This window comes from Lepidochelys kempii, chromosome 1 (assembly GCF_965140265.1).
Source record: "Lepidochelys kempii isolate rLepKem1 chromosome 1, rLepKem1.hap2, whole genome shotgun sequence".
Lineage (NCBI taxonomy): Eukaryota > Metazoa > Chordata > Testudines > Cheloniidae > Lepidochelys > Lepidochelys kempii.
In genome coordinates this window covers 258,018,578-258,038,571 of record NC_133256.1, presented here as the reverse complement: position 1 = coordinate 258,038,571, position 19,994 = coordinate 258,018,578, and the positions used below count along the sequence as shown (strand labels likewise).

Below are 19,994 nucleotides of genomic sequence, written 5' to 3'. Positions count from 1 at the left end.
AAGCGGGATAAGAGCAGGGGGAGGCAAAGACTCTAAACCAACCCTCCCAGTCTATTGTTCAGGAAGGCCTGTCCCTTCTCCAGTTGTCTTTCTCTGTCTTCAAGCCGCTCCAGCTGCTGGTTCTTGCGGAACTCACGCCGGATCGAGGCGAGGTAGAAATCACGGTCGGTGTAGCGTAGACCACGGCCCTGGCGCAGCAGAGCGCGATAGAGGTTCAGCACTGCCTCACGGGACCACGCTGCCATGGGGGACAGATGCAGGAGAAGGCAAACTGAAGAAAAATGGATGAGTGAAAGTCAACATTTGTTTCCCAGTTGCATTTCGCCGTCTCCCCCGTGCAAGTCTCCCTGATACTTTCTTCACAAGCCACTGGGAAAGGGGAACCCAAGGGGATGGATTTCCATCGGGGAAAGAGCGGGAAACTTAGTGCAGAGGAAAAGATCCCTACTGGGGGGCAGAGAACAACCTCACTCTATCTGCCAGCAAAGCAGAAAGAGGCAACAACACAAAACAGAGACACTGTAAACCCCCCCTAAGCACGACACTAAACCCCCCCGGCCCCACCGAGACTCCCTGGATCAGCTCCGCCAGCGCCTGCCTCCGCCCGGGCTTCCCCTGCCAGGCGCTGCACGGAAGCCACCTGCTGGGGCGGGGGAGACCCCGCGCGGGCGGAACCCTCTGCGGGCTGAGGAAGGGCCCCGGGGAGCAGCGCAGGGCGGGATCCCTGAGGGGGAACAAGACGCTGGAAAGCGGTTTGGGGGCAGGAGGGGTCCGGGCTCGCTGCAGGGCGACCCCCGGCGGGGCGTGGGGAGGGGCCTCGCCCGGGACCCCGCTCACCCGGGAAGCGGGAGCTGTTTCTCAGTCCCTCGACTCTCGCCCACCCCGCAGCCTCCCTCCCGGCACGGCTTCCCCGGGGTCACCCAGCAACATGGCCGCTTCGCTTCCGGGGCGCGACCCCGAGCGGCCAACCAGCGAGAGCGAGCGGGAGCATAGATGGTACGCGCGGGGAGGGCGAACTTCCGCTCATCGCGGCGCGAGGCGGGGAAGGGCGCTCAGGGCTGCCCCCATCCGGCCGGCGGTGCTGTACGCAGCGCGAGTGGGGGCAGCTTGGTCCCTCCTCGCTTGCCCCCCCCCCCCTCCCCTCCCCTCCCCTCCGGCGGCGGGACGTGGCAGAGCCCAGACCTGTCCTGAGTGGCGTGACACGTCACTGGCGCGTGGGCGAGCCCCAGCGGGAAGCCCCGCGCGCCTCCCTGCAGCTCTCCCTGGGCTGAGCGGGCCTGCCAGGCTCGGGTGCAGGCCTTCTTGTCACTTCCCCTCTCTTCCTATGCATTCATTCGTGTGTCCGACTCGGCAATGGAAGAGCGCCAGTCCAGTTCTCGGCCTGCCCTGTGTAAACAAACAGACTCATTCTTTACCCTCAGATCCAATCAGGTGGAACAAGAGATGCCTTCGCAAATTCTTAAGATTCAGATCCTTTATCGTTTGGTGTTTGTTGGGGTGCGGGCGGTAAATTTGCATCGGGATTGTGAGGTTAAGGAAGGGAGTGTTTGTTGTGTTGCTTAAGGTGACAGCAAAAGGTCAACGGTTTTTTTTTGTTGTTTTTTTGTCTGTTCCGCCCTGAAATTATTCTTGGGCAAGTCCCAGTTTGTGTGCAATACTTGCTTTCAAAACCGCAGCTGGACGGTTGCTGTTGAAGTCTTGTTCTAGCTTGTGTTAAAGTGCGGTTCTGCTCTGAAAAGTGACTTTGTACAAATTGTGGGAGAGGGCTCCATGTTTATTGTCTCTCTTTGGGTCCAATACAAATATATGCTCAGTGTACAATAAAAAAGATTTATTTAAATTGCCTTTGCCCCCCCTTTTTCCCTTATTTTGAATATATAAAGGAAGCCTGAAAGATTATTTGCTTCCTTTCTTTTAATTTTTTTCTTGCTTTTTTAAATATTAGAAATACCAGTAACTAAGTCAGGGTTGGTTTGTTTGTTTTCACTGGAGAACTTCTGGGGGTTCTCAGTAGGGTGACCAGATAGCACAGGGGTGGCCAACCTGTGGTTCCGGAGCCCCATGTGGGGGTTGGGGAGAGGGAGGGATAGCTCAGTGGTTTGAGCACTGGCCTGCTAAACCCAGCCTTGTGGGCTCAATCCTTGAGGGGGCCATTTAGGGATCTGGGGCAAAAATTGGGGATTGGTCCTGCTTTGAGCAGGGGGTTGGACTAGATACCTCCTGAGGTCCCTTCCAACCCTGATATTCTGTGATTCTTCAGGTCCCTTCCAACCCTGATATTCTGTGATTCTTCAGAAGTTAATATGCAGCTCCTTGTGTAGGCACCGACTCCTATGGAGCTACAGGTGCCAACTTTCCAATGGGCCAGGGGGTGCTCACTGCTCAACCCCAGGTTCTGCCACAGGCCCTGCCCCCACTCCACCCCTTCCTGCTCCCTCCCCTGAGACTGCCATGCCCTTGCTCCTCCTCCTGCATGCCATGAAACAGCTGATCGGGGTGCAGGGAGGGAAGGGGAGGTGCTGATCGGTGGGGCTGCCAGTGGGTAGGAGGCGCTGGGAGTTGGGGGGGGTGCTCTTGGGGAGCTGCTAACTTATTACTGTCACTCTTTGGCAATGTATATTGGTAAAGTGTGGCTCCTTCTCAAGCTCAGGTTGGCCACCCCTGAGATAGCAACTGTGAAAATATGGCATGGGGGTGGGGGGTAATAGGCGCCTGTATAAGAAAAAGACCCCAAAAATGGGACTGTTCCTTTACAAACGGGACATCTGGTTACCCTAGTTCTCAGAAATGCTTATTGTGAACTCTCAAACCTTAACTGAAAGGCTAGGAGTGTTGACACTTTTACAAAATAATCCTTTCAGCTAAATGTTTGTTAGGCATTAGAGGTAAATATGTGTAATTTTAAACTGTCTGACTTTAAAACCATTCCCCCTCTCAGCCTGTTATATTTTGTAATGTCAGAACTTCTCTAGTTCTCCAGGTACCTACAGCTCTGTCTACATTAGGGAAATTTGACAAGCCATTGCTAGCACTGATTCAGCTCCACCGGTGTTAGCAATGTTGGGAGCTCTAGCGTCCTTGAGCCACTAGCTGCCATTACTGTTTTAAGCACTGTGTTGATTAGACCTGCTCATCAAGTGAGAGCCACAATTAACAGCTCTCTCTGTAGTTCTGTCTAGAAACATACTTCCCATTTAAACCTTCCCATTGAACAAAACACTCAATTTAATGTTTTTCTTGAAATGCTTCTAGGATATTCCTATACTTTACATATACAAATACCAGTACAGAAAATATGGCTTCATATTCAACAGCAACCCTAGACTGGCTACACCAAAATGCTGCTCTAGTGTAGATGAGGCTCCAGAGTTCATGTCCCAAATGGCTTTTTGTATTCCTTTCACACAGATTGCTTTTGAAAGCAGAGCACTCTCTACCCCTGTACAATAGGAAAAGTTAAACAAAAAAGTTGTCAACAATCTTTTCCATCTCTCTAAATGCATGCAAATACCATTGCTGGTGATAGTCTCTAAATCTGTTATTAATTTCTAGAGCCCTGTGTGGATACAAAATTTGTAACCGCATTTGATCTGCGATCTGCAAAAATGATCTGCGTATATGCACGGATTTGCAGGGCTCTATTAATTTCTCCCTCTCTGTTCAACATGCTGTCTTCCATGTGAATGGGCAAGGTCAACCAAAAACCTAATGACTCCCCACATAATCTAGTCAACTCTTTTTCTTAAAGAGGTTTCAAAAATCTTGACCATTTATAAAAAAAAAAAATTAATTCCACTTCATTAATAAACATCTTACTAAGCTTTGTGCCCTTGTAAAAAAGCAAGGAGGTATACATTTGAAGAACCCAGGCTAATTGATTAATCCTCCCAGCTTTTTAAATAGTAGCGTAAATTTATATTTAAAGTACATTTTTTCAACAAGTCCTAATGTACTAGCTCAGTGGTTCCCAAACTTGTTCCGCCGCTTGTGCAGGGAAAGCCCCTGGTGGGCCGGGCCGGTTTGTTTACCTGCCACATCCGCAGGTTCGGCCGATTGCGGCTCCCAGTGGCCGCGGTTTGCCGCTCCAGGCCAATGGGAGTTGCTGGAAGCAGCGCGGGCCAAGCGATGTACTGGCCGCTGCTTCCAGCAGCTCCCATTGGTCTGGAGCAGCGAACCGTGGCCACTGGGAGCCCCCCGCCAAACCTGCGGACTCAGCAGGTAAACAAACCATCCCGGCCCCCAGGGGCTTTCCCTGCACAAGTGGCGGAACAAGTTTGGGAACCACTGAGCTAGCTAATGTGTATGGCCCCAAATAAACAAACCACTTACACATGTTTTTAACTGTAAGCAGATGAGTGCTCCCGTTGCTGTTCAACAAAGCATTTAAGGACACTGGTGGTATTTAAGCACATGCTTACAGGTAGGCATGTGTTTGAGTGCTAGGGATGGGATTACTTATGTGCTTTTAAACATGTGCATAAGGCCTTGATTCAGCAAAGCACGTAAGCACTTTCTTAAGTCTCATTGACTTCAGTAGGCCTTAAGTATGTATTTAAGTACTTTGCTGAAGTGGGACCTATGTGCACCACTGCCCTGTACTGAATATAGGCCTCGGCAAGTAAGTGAGAGTGTTCTCTGTGTGATTTCAGGTTGTCCTTTATTGGCTGGCTCACCATGGAGATGAATTTGAAAAGGTGACTCATGGAAAGTCTCTTCTAGCTCACAAGGTAGAGGCCTGTGCTTTTTGGAGCAGCAGGTCTTAAGTTGTATTTTAGGGATTGTTAAAACTCTGTTCTCTAAACATAATTAAAACCATATAATTAAAAAATAAGTCATAATACATCCAGATAATGTTCTTAAAGTAATAGAACATAAAATGGCATAAGGTTATAATAAAATATCTTATACTAGAGGTAATAAAAATATACAAGAGAACTTTTAACCCAATCAAATCTAATTCATCAAACTGTCATGCTAAATTTCCATTAGCCTAAAAAATTATACTGTACATTTGTCTCTTTTTCTTTTCCCCTGTTAAGGTGGGAAGATTGCTGGACCTCATGGTCATCATTTACTTTAAGTTCAATCCATATTAAGATTTATAAATAACAGGATAGAAGATAATGTTGAAAATTTAATCAATACTATGCTCACTGTGGTTACTGTGCCTCTGAATGGAGATAGCAGGAATAGAAAGTGTTCAGATATGGACAGTGAAAATGCTCAGATATATGAAAAAATTTCCACAGGAGGAGAAATTGAAAAAATTGAGACTGTTTGTAGAGAAGAGACAAATAAGAGGGGAGATGACAGAGGTATGCAGAATGATTAATGATATAAAGAAGGTAAATTATGTGCACATAGTAATCCTCTCTCAACAAGGAGACATCACTGAAACTAGAAAGAAACCTGATAAAAGGGAATACAGTTTTACAAAAGGCATAATTAGCTTATTTGGTTCTATTCAATGTCTTCATAAATTATTTGAATAATGGCATTGAGAGAACACTTAAAGTTTGTGGACAATACTAAGCTGGGAGGGGTTGCAAGCATTGTGGAGGACAGGACTAGAATTCAAAATGATCCTGACAAACTAGAGAAATGGTCTGGAATAAACAGGATTAAAATCAATAAGGACAAATGCAAAATACTACACTTAAGAAGGAATACTCAGTCACACAAACGGGAAAAGACAGCCTAGGAAGGACTACTGCAGAAAAGGATCTGGAGGTGATAGTGGACCACAAACTAAGTATGAATCACAATGTAATACTGTTGGGGGTGGGGGAAAGTAAACATCATTTTGGGATGTATTAGCACAGTTCTCAAATTTTTGTACTGGTGACCCCTTTCACAAAGCATGGCTCTGAGGGCGACCCCCCCCACCTTGTAAATTAAAAAAACTGTTTTATATATTTAATACCATTATAAATGCTGGATGCAAAGCGGGCTTTGGGGTGGAGGCTGACAGCTCGTGACCCCCATGTAATAACTTCACGACCCCCTGAGGGGTCCCGACCCCCAGGTTGAGAACCCTTGTATTAGCAGGATTGTTGTAAGCAAGACACAAGAAATAATTCCTCCACTCTACTCAGCACAAATGAAGCCAGAGTTGGAATATTGTGTCCAGTTCTGGGCACCACACTTCAGGAAAGATGTGGACAAACTGGAGAAAGTCCAGAGGAGAGCAACAAAAATTACTAAAGGTCTAGAAAACATGACCTACAAGGAAGGATTAAAAAATTGGGTTTGTTTAGTCCAGAGAAAAAAAACACAGTGGGGAGGCTGTTATAACATAACATAAAAGGCTGTTATAAAAAGGAGAGTGATAAATTGTGCTCCTTATCCACTGAGGACAGGACAAGAAGCAATGGGCTTAAATTGAAGCAAAGATTATTTAGGTTAGACATTAGGAAAAACTTCCTAATTGTAAGGGTAGTTGAGCACTCTGGAACTAATTGCCTAGGGAGATTGTGGAATCTCTGTCATAAATTTTTAAGAACAGCTAAGACAAACACCTATCAGGGGTAGTCTAGAGAATATTTAGTCCCGCCTTAGTGCAGGGGACCTACTGAGGTCCGTTCCAGTCCTACATTTCTATGATTCTATAATTAACCTGTGAAACTCACTGCCAAAAGATATGGATATGGCCAAGAGTGTAGTAGGATTCTAACTGGGATTGGACATTGATATTGGATAATGAGAACGTCCACAGTTACATTACATAGGATTAAAAAAATCATAATAGATATAAACTCTTATACTTCTGGGAATAAGCTAAACCGCTCGCTGGTTCTTGCTCACATGCTCAGGCTCTAACTGATCACCATATGTGGGGTCGAGAAGCAATTTCCCCCCAGGTTAGATTGGCAGGGACCTTGAGGGTTTTTCACCTTCCTGTGCAGCAGTGTGGGTGCAGGTCACTTGCCAGGATTATCTGGGTATATCTCACATAATCATTTCCCTGCCTTTATGGGGGGCTCAGGCACTGGTGCACCTGGCTGTCTGCCTGTGACACATAATAGTCTAGTCTCTTGTGGGCTGTAATACTTTGGCCTAATTTCAGTTGTCGGGTTTAGTGTGCAAGAGCTGGGTGGTGTGGGTGGCTCCTGATATACGGGTCAGAATGGATGATCTGGTGGTCCCTTCTGGTCTTAAACTCTATGGCACTATGGGCTTGCTCACACTTACATTTTATAGCGCTCTAACTCACTGGCTCAGGGGGGTGAAAAATCACCCCCCTGAGCGCAGCAAGTCTGAGCGCTTTAAAGCGCTGGTGTGGACAGGCTCCGAGTGCTGGGAGCGGAGCTCCCAGTGCTCGGCGCTAATCCCCTTGTGGAGGTGGATTACCAGGAGGGCTGGGAGAGCTCTCTCCCAGCGCGTGCGTGCGACCACACTCGCACTTCAAAGCGCTGGTGCGGGAGCATTCCCGCGGCAGTGCTTTGAAGTGTCCAGTGTAGACATACCCTATGACTGAGAAGAGATAGACAGAAACTTCCACTATGGGGAGGCTATTCCATCATTGTTCACGATGGGATTTCTTGCACCTACATCTGAAGCGTTGGGTGCTGGCCGCCATCAGAAAGGGAGGTTTGGACCAGGTGGACAATTGTTCTGATCTGGCTTGGCAATTCCTATGTCTACCATGTCTTCATCATTAATCTTAGAGAGCAATATAGCCATAATTTATTCCATCAAGCACAAGTGCGCGTGTGTATACACAAATACATATAAAATACATGGAAGGTTAGTTTTTAATCTGAGAGAAGCGATGCACTTCAGTAGAGAAGCTTACATATTTTTGTCTGTAATAATCGAATTAAATGGATCATCTCTTTAACGCCTATCCTGTCTGTTTTTCAGTACACCATGGATTTTTACCAAAACTAGAGAGTTTAGGACAACTATAAAAAAGTCATCAAACTATATTCACTCCAGCACTGATTGGTTATCTAAATTGCTATCTTTCACGTACACCCAAAGCCCCTTTCTCAGGCTGTCAGTATATTTCAAAACAAGGATGCTAGAGTCTTGAATACAGTTATGTAAGTGATCAATCTGACAGTCACATCATGTCTTTTTTCTAGGGTCCTAAATTCTATCCATGCTATTAACCATGAAGTAATTGGGCCACATTCTCTGCTGGGGTAATGGGCACAGCTTTGTTGAAACCAGTGGCGCAGTGCCCATTTACACCAGCAGATAATTTGGCCCTTGTGTCAATAGCATGATATATATACAGTTGAGAAGCACATAATCTCTCTGTATCTCTCCATGCAAATGGCCAGAGTTTCAAATAAGCTAGTGAAATCTCTACTTGCTTTACCAGAGTAATCACACACGGCTCAAATCTGCAAGGTGACGAGTGCCTTTGCCCTGATCCACCAAAGCACTTAAGTCCATGCCTAACTTTAAGCATGTGGGTGGTCCCACTGATCACCTTCCACTATCAATCCTTAGAATAACTTGCTTAGTAGAAAATAAAGAGTTCCATTTGGCCATAGAATGGAGTTGTCACAGGGCAGAGGAAAACCTTATGGTCAAGACCTGAATTGCAACTTGTAAAGCTTCCCAGAGCTTTTGACCAGAAGCAGACCCTCCTATAATCAGCTAAACTATTTACTAACTTTAAGCATATGAAACTACTGATGTTCTTTACTCTTGAGAATGTATTTAATACTTATCTACAGACCTGGAGTTGAGGGAAATTCATATCCCCAAAGAAATGTCTAAAGGACCAAGATCAAGAATAGATAAGTGATATATTTATGGTAACAATTGATCAAAAAGAGAAGGTAAGAGGCAAAAAAAGTGGAATAATGAATAATACTTTGTACCTTCATAGCATTTTTCCCATCTACAGCTACGTTTAATGGCTTTACAGATTTGGTGGCCTTTTAGAGATTCATTAATATCTTTTGTTCATTTATCTTGTTTAAATCAAACAAACAACTTTGCAACCTCCAGATTGTACATAGGCCAATCTTGTGTTCCTGTCTGTATGATCATCCTTGTCTTCCCCTTCCTCCTCTGTTTTGTTCTACACTTACCCTATACCATCTACTCTCTTCAGATTGTTAAATCTTTGAGGCAAGTCTGTTCTGGTGGAGACCCGCTGCAGATATGGGCATGGATCAGGGAGCGTTTTACACCATCTCCAACTGATTTTTAAGGACTGGGAAGAATTTGCCAGATACCACCAGAACCACACCACTTTCCAAGGCTCAGGCACAGGGCAAGCCCATTCCAGCGCAACCTGTCCTTCATAATGAAAAGAGAACTTGGCTCTGCACAGCTTCTCCAGGGTCGCTTGGGTTACTCTACTGAGCAGGTCTCATCCCCTGCCTCAGATAATCTGGACCAGGCTCCCTTTCTAAGGACAGTAGAGGCTGTCACCTGTCCCTTGGGAATGAGCCTCACCTATCCCAGGGTCAAAACACCCTGGTCAATTGCTGAGCACCTGGAACCTTTCTCATCTTTAGAATTTGAAGTTCTCATCTGAATATTTGCTTCTGCCACCAAGATCTGCAGCTGCAGGGGCTCTGTCTGGGGCCACACCTTAGTCTTCTGGACCCCAGGCGGTGGCCCTTCTACTCATCCTGCCATAGCCCCTGCAGCTTTCATTGTCAGCAACGGCCAGGTGTGCGCCTGACACTCTGCACCATCCATTTTTAAGGCTAGCTGATTTGGCAGGTGGGCTGGTGGATTGCAATGGATGTCTAAGAACACTGTACTTCTAGCTATATCAACCAACAGCTTCTCTGGGGGCTGATGAGCATCAGCATTGCAGTAGAGCCAGTCATGGAGTTAAAAAAAAAAAATCTTGAGTCCAGATCCCACCGCGCAGAAATCATGATTGCTCCCAAAATCCTGAGATTTTTAAACGAATATTCTATTGTGGTTTTTGTTGGTCTGTCTTTTGCTTTCTGAACTCTTCCTGCTCATTGCGCGCATGCGTGTGTGGCCCACTCTCCCTAGTGCGTTAGAGGTGACGGGCCCCTGCTGCAGGCACGCTTGCCCCCATCTCTCCTCTGCCTAGCAGTGAATTCTGCTCCCAACCTTCAAAGCCATCCTGTCCCCCACAGTCCACATATCAGTTCTACCCCCTCATCAGGTTTGCCCATCCCTCCCCCCTCCTGCATCTGCCCAGCCCCCTCCCCCCACCATCATTTCTGCCAGCCTAGCCCCCACCCACCCCTTATCCCGCATCAGTTCAGGCTCCCCAGCCCCACCTCTGCTCCTCCTGAGATTCTTCACCCCCACTCTCCCAGGCCTGGGGCAGGGGCAACAGCAGCAGGGTCCCCTTGTCCTCTGCCAGACTGGGGGGCCAGCTTCTCAGTGGGGATGTTGCAGGGAGGGAAGGGTGAGGTGCAGAGAAGCAGGAAGAGGAGGGAACAGAGCCAACCCCAGCTGCTGAGCTCTTTTTGCTTCCCCTCCTTTGCTGTGAAAATGGAGTCAGGTGGCTGCGGGAAGTGGTAGGAAGCTGTGCCTGCAACTGGCCGCTGTACCCCAGGAGGTGGGAAGGTGGAGCGGGCAGACAATGAGAGGGGTACTCCCCCAGCACAGCTGAAATTCGCAAGAGGCCTGAAACCTCTCTGTCATCTCCAGGCTGGCTCCTGCCCTGGATGAAAGCCTGTTGCTCACAGAAAAAGCAAGAAAGCCATAGGATGGATCTGCTCGATGCTTAATAGGTTACTCCTGGGGGAATTCTGCACCACTGCTCAAAGCAGGATTTTGCAGAAATTAACGTGTGTGCAGAATTTCCTTTCCCCCACAGAAATGGGCTGCGGAGCTGCTAGCCACCATTAGGGGATGTTGGACACAGCAGAGCCCAGCTTGCATATAGATGACACTGCCGGGGCGGGGAGGGGGGGGAGGGAGAGGGACATAGAGGGTTCCTGACACCTGCAGTTCCCAGCATGCCTGAGGGAAGGAGAGGGGGGCACATAGGAAACTCCATGCAAGCCTGGGAGTGAGCATCAGGCTGTTTCTCCCTCTGGATCCCTGGGCTTCTGGAGGGAGGGCATGCAGGTATCTGGGCCAGGGGGGCTCTGCAGCTGGGCTCTGGGGGAAGAGGGGGGTGGGTATCTGGGCCATGAGGGCCCCATGGCTGGGCTCTGGGGAGGAAAAGGGGGCAGAGAAACAGGAACTGGGTGGTCGTAAGGGTTTCTTTAACTCTCTACTCCTGGGGGAAATTTTGTGCGTGTCTGTATTGTTACAGCCATACTTGCTGACAGGTATTTTGAAATAAATTACCAAAGCAGTTGAAACTGGTGTGATTATGTAGTGCTATTCTGACAAATAAAACTTGCAGAATTTTAAAATGTGCACAAAAAAAGTTTTTATTTTTTTGGTGCAGAATCCCCCCAGGAGTTATAGGTCCCTCCGACCACTGACCTGTGTACTGGGGGCGGTGTGTCTATGCTACAGGGATGGAGCGGCTGTCATGTGTGTGCTACGATTGCTCCTTATTGGTTGGAATACATCAGCCCTGAGTGTGTCACACTTTGTGTAGCAGTTCCTGCAACTGGATGAGCTAGCGAAGCCCCTCTTTCAGGTACGGGCTGTCCCGAGGTGAACAGGGGTTGGGGACCCATTGCCCTGGGTGAAGGAAATATATCAGACCTACCCTTTTACAGCCATTCCCTCAAAGGGTTGCAAGGCCTGATTAAGGGAGGAGGGGCTTCTAGCCCTATAGACGTTTATGGGGCCTTGGGCTATCACTACATAACGTTCAGTGTTTAAAAGGACACTGCTAGCCAACAATATTATTACAGACGTGACAGAAATCCTGGCTCACAGTTGCCAGAAATCATCCATGGGATTATGCCTACACTGCACTGGACTCCGTTGGGTGAAATATATCCGACTTGCTCAGTGGGGTGCATGAACTCCCTCTGTTGGCTGAGCTAGAGTGGTTGCTCCTTTAAGTCACTGGGTAGAATATTGCGTCTGCATTCAAAGGTTCGGGTGTTAAAGCTCCCAAGCGGTCCACGGTTACTCAGGAATGGCAGATGTATGCCACAGCCGGAGGCAGCATCCTCTTTGCCTCTTTTCCATGGGTTCCTGACCATGTGGGATGAAATAAAGGCAGCTACAAACACCATCTGGTTCCCCTTCATACTCTGTAAATTTTTTATTATTATTTTTATCATCTCCTTTTAAAGTATCCCTTTAAGGGTGAAATGAAATCCAACCATTTACAGAGAAAATGATTTCAGAATGTACATTTGATTCATCCTTACAAAAATTAATTGTTACTGGTGTTTATAAATTACAGGGTTGTTGGGTTTTTTGGCAAGTCCACGCATTCTTTTGCCAAAAGAGGGCACTCCAGGCAACATCACAAGTCAGTTTCCTGGGTACCATCAGTCCCATGGGAATGCCAGTGCATTGCTCCATGGAGGATACTGCTTGATCATTCCTGCAGGAATGAGAATGGACAGTGGTTTGAATTCTCAGTTTGGCTTTTGGCCTTTAATTCCTCCTTTCTATATCATTGGTTGCAGCTCTGATATTCCCAGTGTATGTGTACTCTCCTCCCTTTTCTTGGCATTTGGGGGTAAAACCCCTCCCATTTTTTTCCAGCCCACATTTATACTCCTCTATTTTCACATTAAGGGTGAGCTCCTCCAACTTCTCAGAGAGACTGAAGGTTGGGGTTTGGGTTTTTTTTTGAGCTCTGAACACAAAGACTAAGGGATTTGGGGTCCCTTCCCCTTCTGCCCCCTCCTCCCCAGTTTTAGGTCTGTAAATCCAGGATGACCTTTCCCTTGCCCACTGCCTTCCTAACCAGTGTTTACTAACAGGACCAGGAATGCCCAGCTCCAGGCTCCTCACAGTGCAGATCTGCAGCAGCCATGAAAGTTAATGAAGAAAGGGGGTGACAAAGGGACATAAGGTGGGATGGTTCCAGGGTGTGAGAAGAAGCTATGGTCTCAGGAGGATACCTTGCTTGAGGATAACTGGGGAAAATGCTGCTCTGAGCTCCCCCAGCCTTGCCACATTAATGGGATGAATCAGAGCTTCTTCATTTGCCCACGCTCAGCGTATAAATGATATGTTGCGGTGTGTCCCCCAGTTGGAGGCAAACAGGAGTTCTAGGGAATACCTCAGCCCCAGGGACATACTGCAAATATTGGAGGAAAGAGCACTAAGTAGAGAACTGTGATGTTTTCCTTTTCATAATAAACACAGAGCCATAAAAACAATCCCATCCTTTGTCTCTTGTTCCCCTAGGGATATCATACTCAATCTGGCTCTGAGCATCACCAAGGTTTTCCACAAGCTCCACTGATGGGATAGGGAGAAGCACCTTCAAGCTAGTCTGTCCCGTAAGGGGGACCCACCTGCTCCAACACCATGTCCTCATCCTCGCTTATAAATAACCTGGAAATAGCCCGCCTCTCAGGATTTAATGTGGGTAGATGGGAGGAGAGAGCCTTGAAAACTACAAAGGAGCAGGGGACATTAACACAACAGACTGAAACAGACACACAGCAGAGTGTAAGCCCCAGAAATTGCAGAGGCTGCCTTATCCGTGGTTCAAATTAAGAAGGGTAGTGAGGGGTTAAAGGTGAAAAGACACTTAACCATAAGCGAAGCAGCAGCTGTCAAAGAAGAGTTTGTTGGCAAAGGAGGAAGTGAGCTGTACTACTCATTCTCAGTTATGATTGCTGCAACAAATAGCACATAACCCAGCTGTGATCTCTTCCTAGCCGTTCCCTCTTGTCATTAACCATGCCCCAGATATATTCCATTGCATAGACTCCATTGCAACATCTTCAGTGCCAGATCAAGACACGATCAAATTGGTATTGCTCATACCAATGGTTTGTGGGAATGAGGGCTCTGGAGCAATCCTTATCATCACACCCATTTCTCCCTTGCCACAATTTGAGACCCTGCACTTTTGTGTTGTTCCTTGTTCAAGCTTAATCTCTGTCTTCCTCCTACAGGCACCCATCCAGCCATCTGATCAAATTACATATATAACCTCTGCTTCCCATTCCTTCAGGGCCTGGCTGGGGTGGACTGCTGGCCTGAGAAATCAACCAGCAAGAGCTAGTTCCCCAAAATCCCACCCAGCAGCCTGCAAGGGACGATGAAAGTGGAAGATGATAAATCCACAAGAGGTCAATTTCTCTAAACCCAATCGGGAGAGGATTAGCCACGCAAGGTAAATACCATAAATATAAACTGGTTTGGCTTTAAACTGAACAATTACAAAAATAATTCATATGAAGAGTAAAACTGAACACGTTTCTCCTGAAAGTCCCTCAACACAGAAGCCTGTTTCAAGTTTCATTTCTAACTAACTAGTGAGGAGGGGGACTCTGGAACAGCTTGCCCTCTCGGAGTCCCCAAAGGAGCTCAATTCGTACCCAGTTATAGTGGGATCTGTTCCTCATGCCTGGCGGGCAGGGGAGGGGCTGTTAGAGAAGAGGGAAATGAAAGCAAGAGAGGGAAGAGGGCCAGTGAGGAAGTAAGGGAGGGAAGGGGAACGAGCAGACTATATCTCTGTACTAGATCAGGCCTAGCTACTGCAGCAATAGGTGCATTAGAAATTCACAACAGGAAACTGCAAAACCCCAGACAAGGCAAGCACGCCCTGCAGTGCAATGCAAACCCCAGAGAGCCCAGAGAGTGGAAGAGGGGAGGGGCAAATGGGGAAAAGGTGCTCTGCCAGGGGAGGTGGTACAGTACTGTGGATGTATTGTGGTCGGCTTGGTCCCACATCGCTTCCTATCCAGAAAGATTGCTGGCATTAACCGGATGTCCTCAGTCCACCCCAGGCTAGTGGCTAGGACTGTGCTGCAAGGAAGGGACTCAAGTTCTAGCTATATGGTGCCTGCCATCAAGGTAGCTGAGCACCTCCCAGCATTATGGAGTTTGCAGACAAAGATATATATATATAGCGTGTGTCTCTCTCCCCTCCAGTCAGCAGGGACTGGACTTTGGGTTGTTTTGTTGTTCCTGTGGAAAGGCGGAGTCAAAGCAGAGGGTCTGAGGGCAGGTTCTGGGCTCTCACTATTTCTTCAAGAATGAAAGAAAATGAGCAATGTGTGGGCACCTTTGTACCTCTCCGCAGTATCCTGCACCAGGCCCTTGTACTGATGCACGGTGCTCTCCCTCTGCCTCCACCTGGGCCTGTAGTACTGCCCAGCTGTGCTATGCCCACTGCTGCAAAGACCTTCTCCTCTAACGTATGCCCCTCCTTTTGCAATCACCTTCCAGTTCTTGTAAGTCACGAGAGTTCCTTCACCATAGTCATGAACTCTCTGTGGCCGATGGGCCTGTAGACCTTGCCCTGTGAGGTACCACCCCTCGGCCTGAACCACGCCTCCTTCACACCCTAGCTGATGGGTCATGCCTCTGACGCTCAGCCACAGCTTTCTCCCAGGGGTGAGGGTGGAAAGTTCACCTTCTCCTATTCCATGTGCCAGCCTTGAATGATCTCATGGAGCAGACTGTAGTGGGTGATGGTAGCAGTTGGGTATAAAGCAAACTGATGCTTAGCCTCTTTTGAGCAGGTGTCATGGGGACTAGGAGTGAGATAGGATTAAACATAGCTCAGATCTGTCAAGAACCAAGGGGTTCCAATCTTGGTGCATTATGTCATTCTATCTACTTTGGACCCACAGCTGCTTGAAAAAAGGAATTCAGTTAGTTCAAAGTGCTACAGGAATAGATTCCAAGGTGATAAGAACCTTAGAAATACTTATAGGATCAGGAGGAAGCCACGACCTGAGAACTGAGCCCTAGGACCTGTCACTTTCCCCCAGACAGATGGAGGAGGGAGCATACAGGGAAAAGAGAGTAGCAGAAATGGGAATCCAGGCAAAAAACCAAGGGTGGTGAGCCCTGATGGTCAGGGTGATTTACACTCCCATTGGCAAAGAAAGCCCCCTCTCTTCAGCACGGCTGGCCTGGCTGGCGGGGGATCATTCCTTATAGGGAACATTCCCTTTTCTCCCCCATGCTTATTCCAAACAAGGGGGTGTGGAATCATGCTTCCATCATTTCTCTCTTTAGCGTACTCTCTCAGCTGGAAGAATAACATAGGTTCCCACTGTACTTCACCCTGCTACATGCTACAGATCGGGCTCCACACACACTACAGAGCTATTTGCTCAAACTAGGAGAGGGGGAAGGTGGCTGTCGCCCCAAAGAACCAAGACAGCCGAGGAAAGAAGCAAGCCCTGTCATTAAAAACCCAGTGCAGGGACAACAGGGACGGAGAGCTTAGCTCGCTGGCTGCGATTGGTTCGGCTCCTAAATCCAGTACTGTCACTTCCCCTCCTCACTGCATGACTCTCCACACAGTCCAGACAAGGAGTCTGGCTCACGCATCCTCCCAGCCACAAGGCGGCAGCGTTCCAGAAGTAATCCCCCAGCTGATTCTCCCTGTCCCTGGGGTGGGTGCTGTGCCTGGATGCAGCCTGTATCCCACTGGCCCCAACACCCAGGCTAGGCTCTAGGGGGTTGCGATTTCCCCTTCCCCTCCCTTTTACTCCAGGGAGAAGAGGATTAACCGGCATTTGTGGAGTATTCTTATACTGGGGAGGGAGGCTCCCTGCCACAGATACTGCCAGCAGCTCCTCCCTAAGGTTGTCCCTATTCTTACCCCCCTATCCAGAGCTGGTTCTGAACAGGCCCATTTATGGAGCACTGGCACGCTGAGCCTACAGCTTCCTGGCCTCCCCCTATACCCAGCAGGCTTGTAGAGGGTTCCCTGAATATCCTTAACCCCGAAGTAGATAGCAGAGCTTCTGAATCCTGCCACGCTCCTACCTCTCTCTCTCTCACACACACGCACTCTGCCACACACCTGCCAAATCCATGCACATTAACACTCGTGCACACACTAATCCACACACTTGTGAACACAACACACAATCAAACTAGTGAAGACCCCTGCAGCTTGCTCCCCTGATGAAAGCAGGTTGCCGGGACACAGCCTGAGGCTTTGTGGGCAGAGCTAAGGTGTGGGGTGCAGAGCGACAGTGAGGTGGGGGTAGGGAAGGAGTACAAGCACTTGTGTTCCACCCCTCTTCTCTTATCTGCAAGCTCCAGGACTGGCAGCACGTCAGACAAAGAGGGGAGCCCATCAGAGACGCATTGACACGAGGTTGGTAGGGAGAGGCTGTATTTTAAAGACTACCGAGGTAAAAAAATAAATGCCTATAGAGATGCTTTTGCACATGTACACACAAACTCATATGAACACACGTGACACACACATCCACTCACATGCACATGACCATACATTCGCCCGCCCACTCACATGCTCATTGACAAGTCCAGATGCACATGTGCATGCAACCTGTTCCACGGTGGGAGCAGCTGCTCCCTCCACCCTCCCTTATATAGGAAAATCTGCCCCCTGGATAAGATCTCCCCACCCTGCAGGCGAGGTTGAAGGGGTGCGCCACAGCCTTTTTGCCTTCTACAGGGCCAGTTCCCATTTCCTCTTCTTCCCTCTGGCTCTCATTAGCATGACTGGGAATCCCACCCCAAGTCTCACTCCCGGAAGGGCAGAGAATGCAGAGAAACTACGCACCTTGGCTGGAAACAAAATGAAAAAGGAAAATAAAAGACACACCTCACTTTTCCCCTTTGCGCTGACGTTCCCATTTCCCATGCAAGTCCCGCTCCCGCCACCCAGCCCCTTCCGCCCTCCGGTAGGGATTCTCCAGCAGGTAGTGGAATCGCTGGTAGTTCTGTAGCAGGTACTTTGGGGCATACATTTGTTCCTTGGGGTCAGCAGGGGGGTACTCCTGGGTGTTGCCGTCGAACCAGCCACCAGTCCGGATCAGTTCCCGGATGTAGTTGAGGTCCCGCTTGTCCTCATAGTCGCCCCAGCGGGGGAAGTCCCCGTTCTGGGCTGACACCAGTTTGAAGTAGATACCCTCTGGGGTGAAGCACCAGGAGCAGTGCCAGCCAGCAAAATGGAGGGGGCTGCCCAGTGACCACTGCACCAGGATGTGGCCTGTGCTGTTCTCGTACTGCCGGAAGCCGGGCATGGTGTAGTACTCTCTGCGGCGGAGGCGGATCCCGTCCGTGGCATAGACAGCATGCAACATCCCCACTGTGCAGCCAGAAACCACCTCCAGAGTGCCGGGCTGCTTCCAGAAGAAGCCATAGAGGGACTTGCGCATGTGGAAGGCGAAAGGCTCTGTCCAGCCATCGTAGAGCTTGAGGAACAGCACGCCGTCGCGGGCCGGGATCTCATCCGCGTCATCGATGATGAAGACATCATCCAGGCGCAGGTTGCGTAGGCGGGAGGTGCCGTCCCGTGTCAGGAAGGTGCGCAGGTAGTCATCGGCAATCCAGCCGTCCTGGCGCCCGCCGGGAGGGAAATGGTCAAGGAAGACGTAGAGCACCTTGTGGCGGATGTAGTCGAAGGAGCCATTGAGGAGCATCTCACGGAACTTTAGCGGGCGCGGCTCGCCATAAGCCGTGAAGTTCGACTCGCAGACTATGAAGGCATCCACTACATCACCCAGCTCATGGAAACGGGCGTCCAGGAGGTCGAACTCATGGTTGATGTTGATGGCATTGATGACCCGCCGGGGTACCTCACGTGGTGCCAGCCGATCCTTGGTGGGCAGGTTTGAGTACTGGACCACAGTGGGCACCCCACAGCTAGGGCCATGCCAGCCAGCCAGGCACACGCACTCCACCCACTTGCGCCGCTTTGTGCCGCTGGTGCTCAGCGGCTTGCGAGCTGGGTGCCCCGAAGCAGCGCCATCTTCTCTTTCGTCCGTTCGGCCCGCTGGTGGCTTCTCCAACATCCTGGTGCCTGGCTTGAAGCAGACGCCGCCAGCTTTGGTATGGACAAAATATTCTGACGTGTCTTCCTGCAGTACAAACTCAGCTTTGTGCAGCTCCTCGCTGGCCCTGCTGGGTGGTAGGGGCTGAAGCAGGGGTGAATGGGAGTACAGCGGCGTACGGAGAAACTCCGGCCCTCCTGGCTCAGGGCTAACCTGCGGAGTGACAGGCGCATTGTTCCAGAAGAAGCTGTAGACAAGGTTGGGGCTGAGCGAAGCCAGCTCCCGGGGAAAAGTGACGTAAGAGAGGGCCTTGAGGAAGTGCAGGAAGGAGATGAGGCAGAGACCAGCCATGCACAGAGTCAGAAAGAGCTTGTGGCGTCTCATCTTCATCCTGAAGAAAAGCCAAAGGGAAAAGTAACATTCAGTTATTAGTTGGCTGCAAAAGGTTCCTGGACCACTGAGGAAAAGAATATTGTGTGAAGCCTAGGATATAACCAGAGCGAGGTCCAAACTCAGATAGAATAGGCTCCAGTTGGAATCTTTCCCTCAAATCTAATCCAAACCAATTCCCTCCCTCCCATTCTCACCAGGCCTGCCACCTTTGCTGAGTTCCCTCTTGGAGTTCAGAAAATCTGACCTCTCCAGGCCTGGGCACTGTCTTTAGACCTGATATATTCTAGAACATGCCATTAGTGTCCAGGTAAGGGGATGGGAAGCATAGTAGAATTCTGGGCACCTCTGATCCAATGAAGTCTCCAAGCTCAGCAGATTTAATTAGAGCAGATGGCAAGGTGGGGACAAAATACAGAGAGCTCACTCATATGGTATATCACCAAAAGGTTAGGGGACTGCTGGAAGGGGGAGCTAGAGAGTGGTTGGGATGAGGGGCAAGGAGAATAGAAGGTAGAGGCTGAAAAGAAGACGTGATTGGAGTGGAGTGTATGGGAGAAGGGGCCATAAAAACATTTAGCTAATAATCTCAATTTCTGGGGTATGGGAGATACCTGAATCCCCAAAACCATTTGGAGGATCATCCACAACATATGTCCTAAAGAAATCCTCTCACTCCCAGGAAAAGCTACTTAATGCTGAGCAGGGAGAGTCTCAAAAATTATTCTGGCCTCACCTTTTCTCTCCCGTCCATCTAAAGTCCATTGGGCTACTGGACTGTTACTCAACTGCTTTGCCTTCCATCCCCTACGTGTTAGGGGCTGAACA

At 49.0% G+C, this 19,994-nt stretch overlaps 2 protein-coding genes across 11 annotated transcripts in view; both read right to left on the bottom strand.

The window, feature by feature from the left end:
• Positions 1-32: 32 nt before the first annotated feature.
• Positions 33-19,994, bottom strand: part of MIURF (mitochondrial elongation factor 1 upstream open reading frame) — a 48,981-nt gene continuing 29,019 nt past the window's right edge. The window contains exons 2-3 of one of the 3 annotated variants that reach the window (XM_073326811.1): positions 1,183-1,386; positions 33-271 (exon numbers count right to left, since the gene is read on the bottom strand). In XM_073326811.1, the coding sequence (XP_073182912.1) occupies positions 33-245 (213 nt within the window). In that variant the 5' untranslated portion in view covers positions 246-271; positions 1,183-1,386. Of the gene's footprint in view, positions 272-564; positions 778-837; positions 961-1,182; positions 1,387-19,994 lie in introns of those variants that run through there. The other 2 variants (XM_073326810.1, XM_073326812.1) reach the window with 2 other exon arrangements.
• MGAT3 (beta-1,4-mannosyl-glycoprotein 4-beta-N-acetylglucosaminyltransferase) overlaps positions 12,107-19,994 on the bottom strand; it is a 36,909-nt gene continuing 29,021 nt past the window's right edge. For all 8 annotated transcript variants that reach the window (XM_073326798.1, XM_073326800.1, XM_073326801.1 and 5 more), the window contains one exon: positions 12,107-19,167. In XM_073326798.1, the coding sequence (XP_073182899.1) occupies positions 17,607-19,166 (1,560 nt within the window). In that variant the 5' untranslated portion in view covers position 19,167 and the 3' untranslated portion in view covers positions 12,107-17,606. The remainder of the gene's footprint in view (positions 19,168-19,994) is intronic.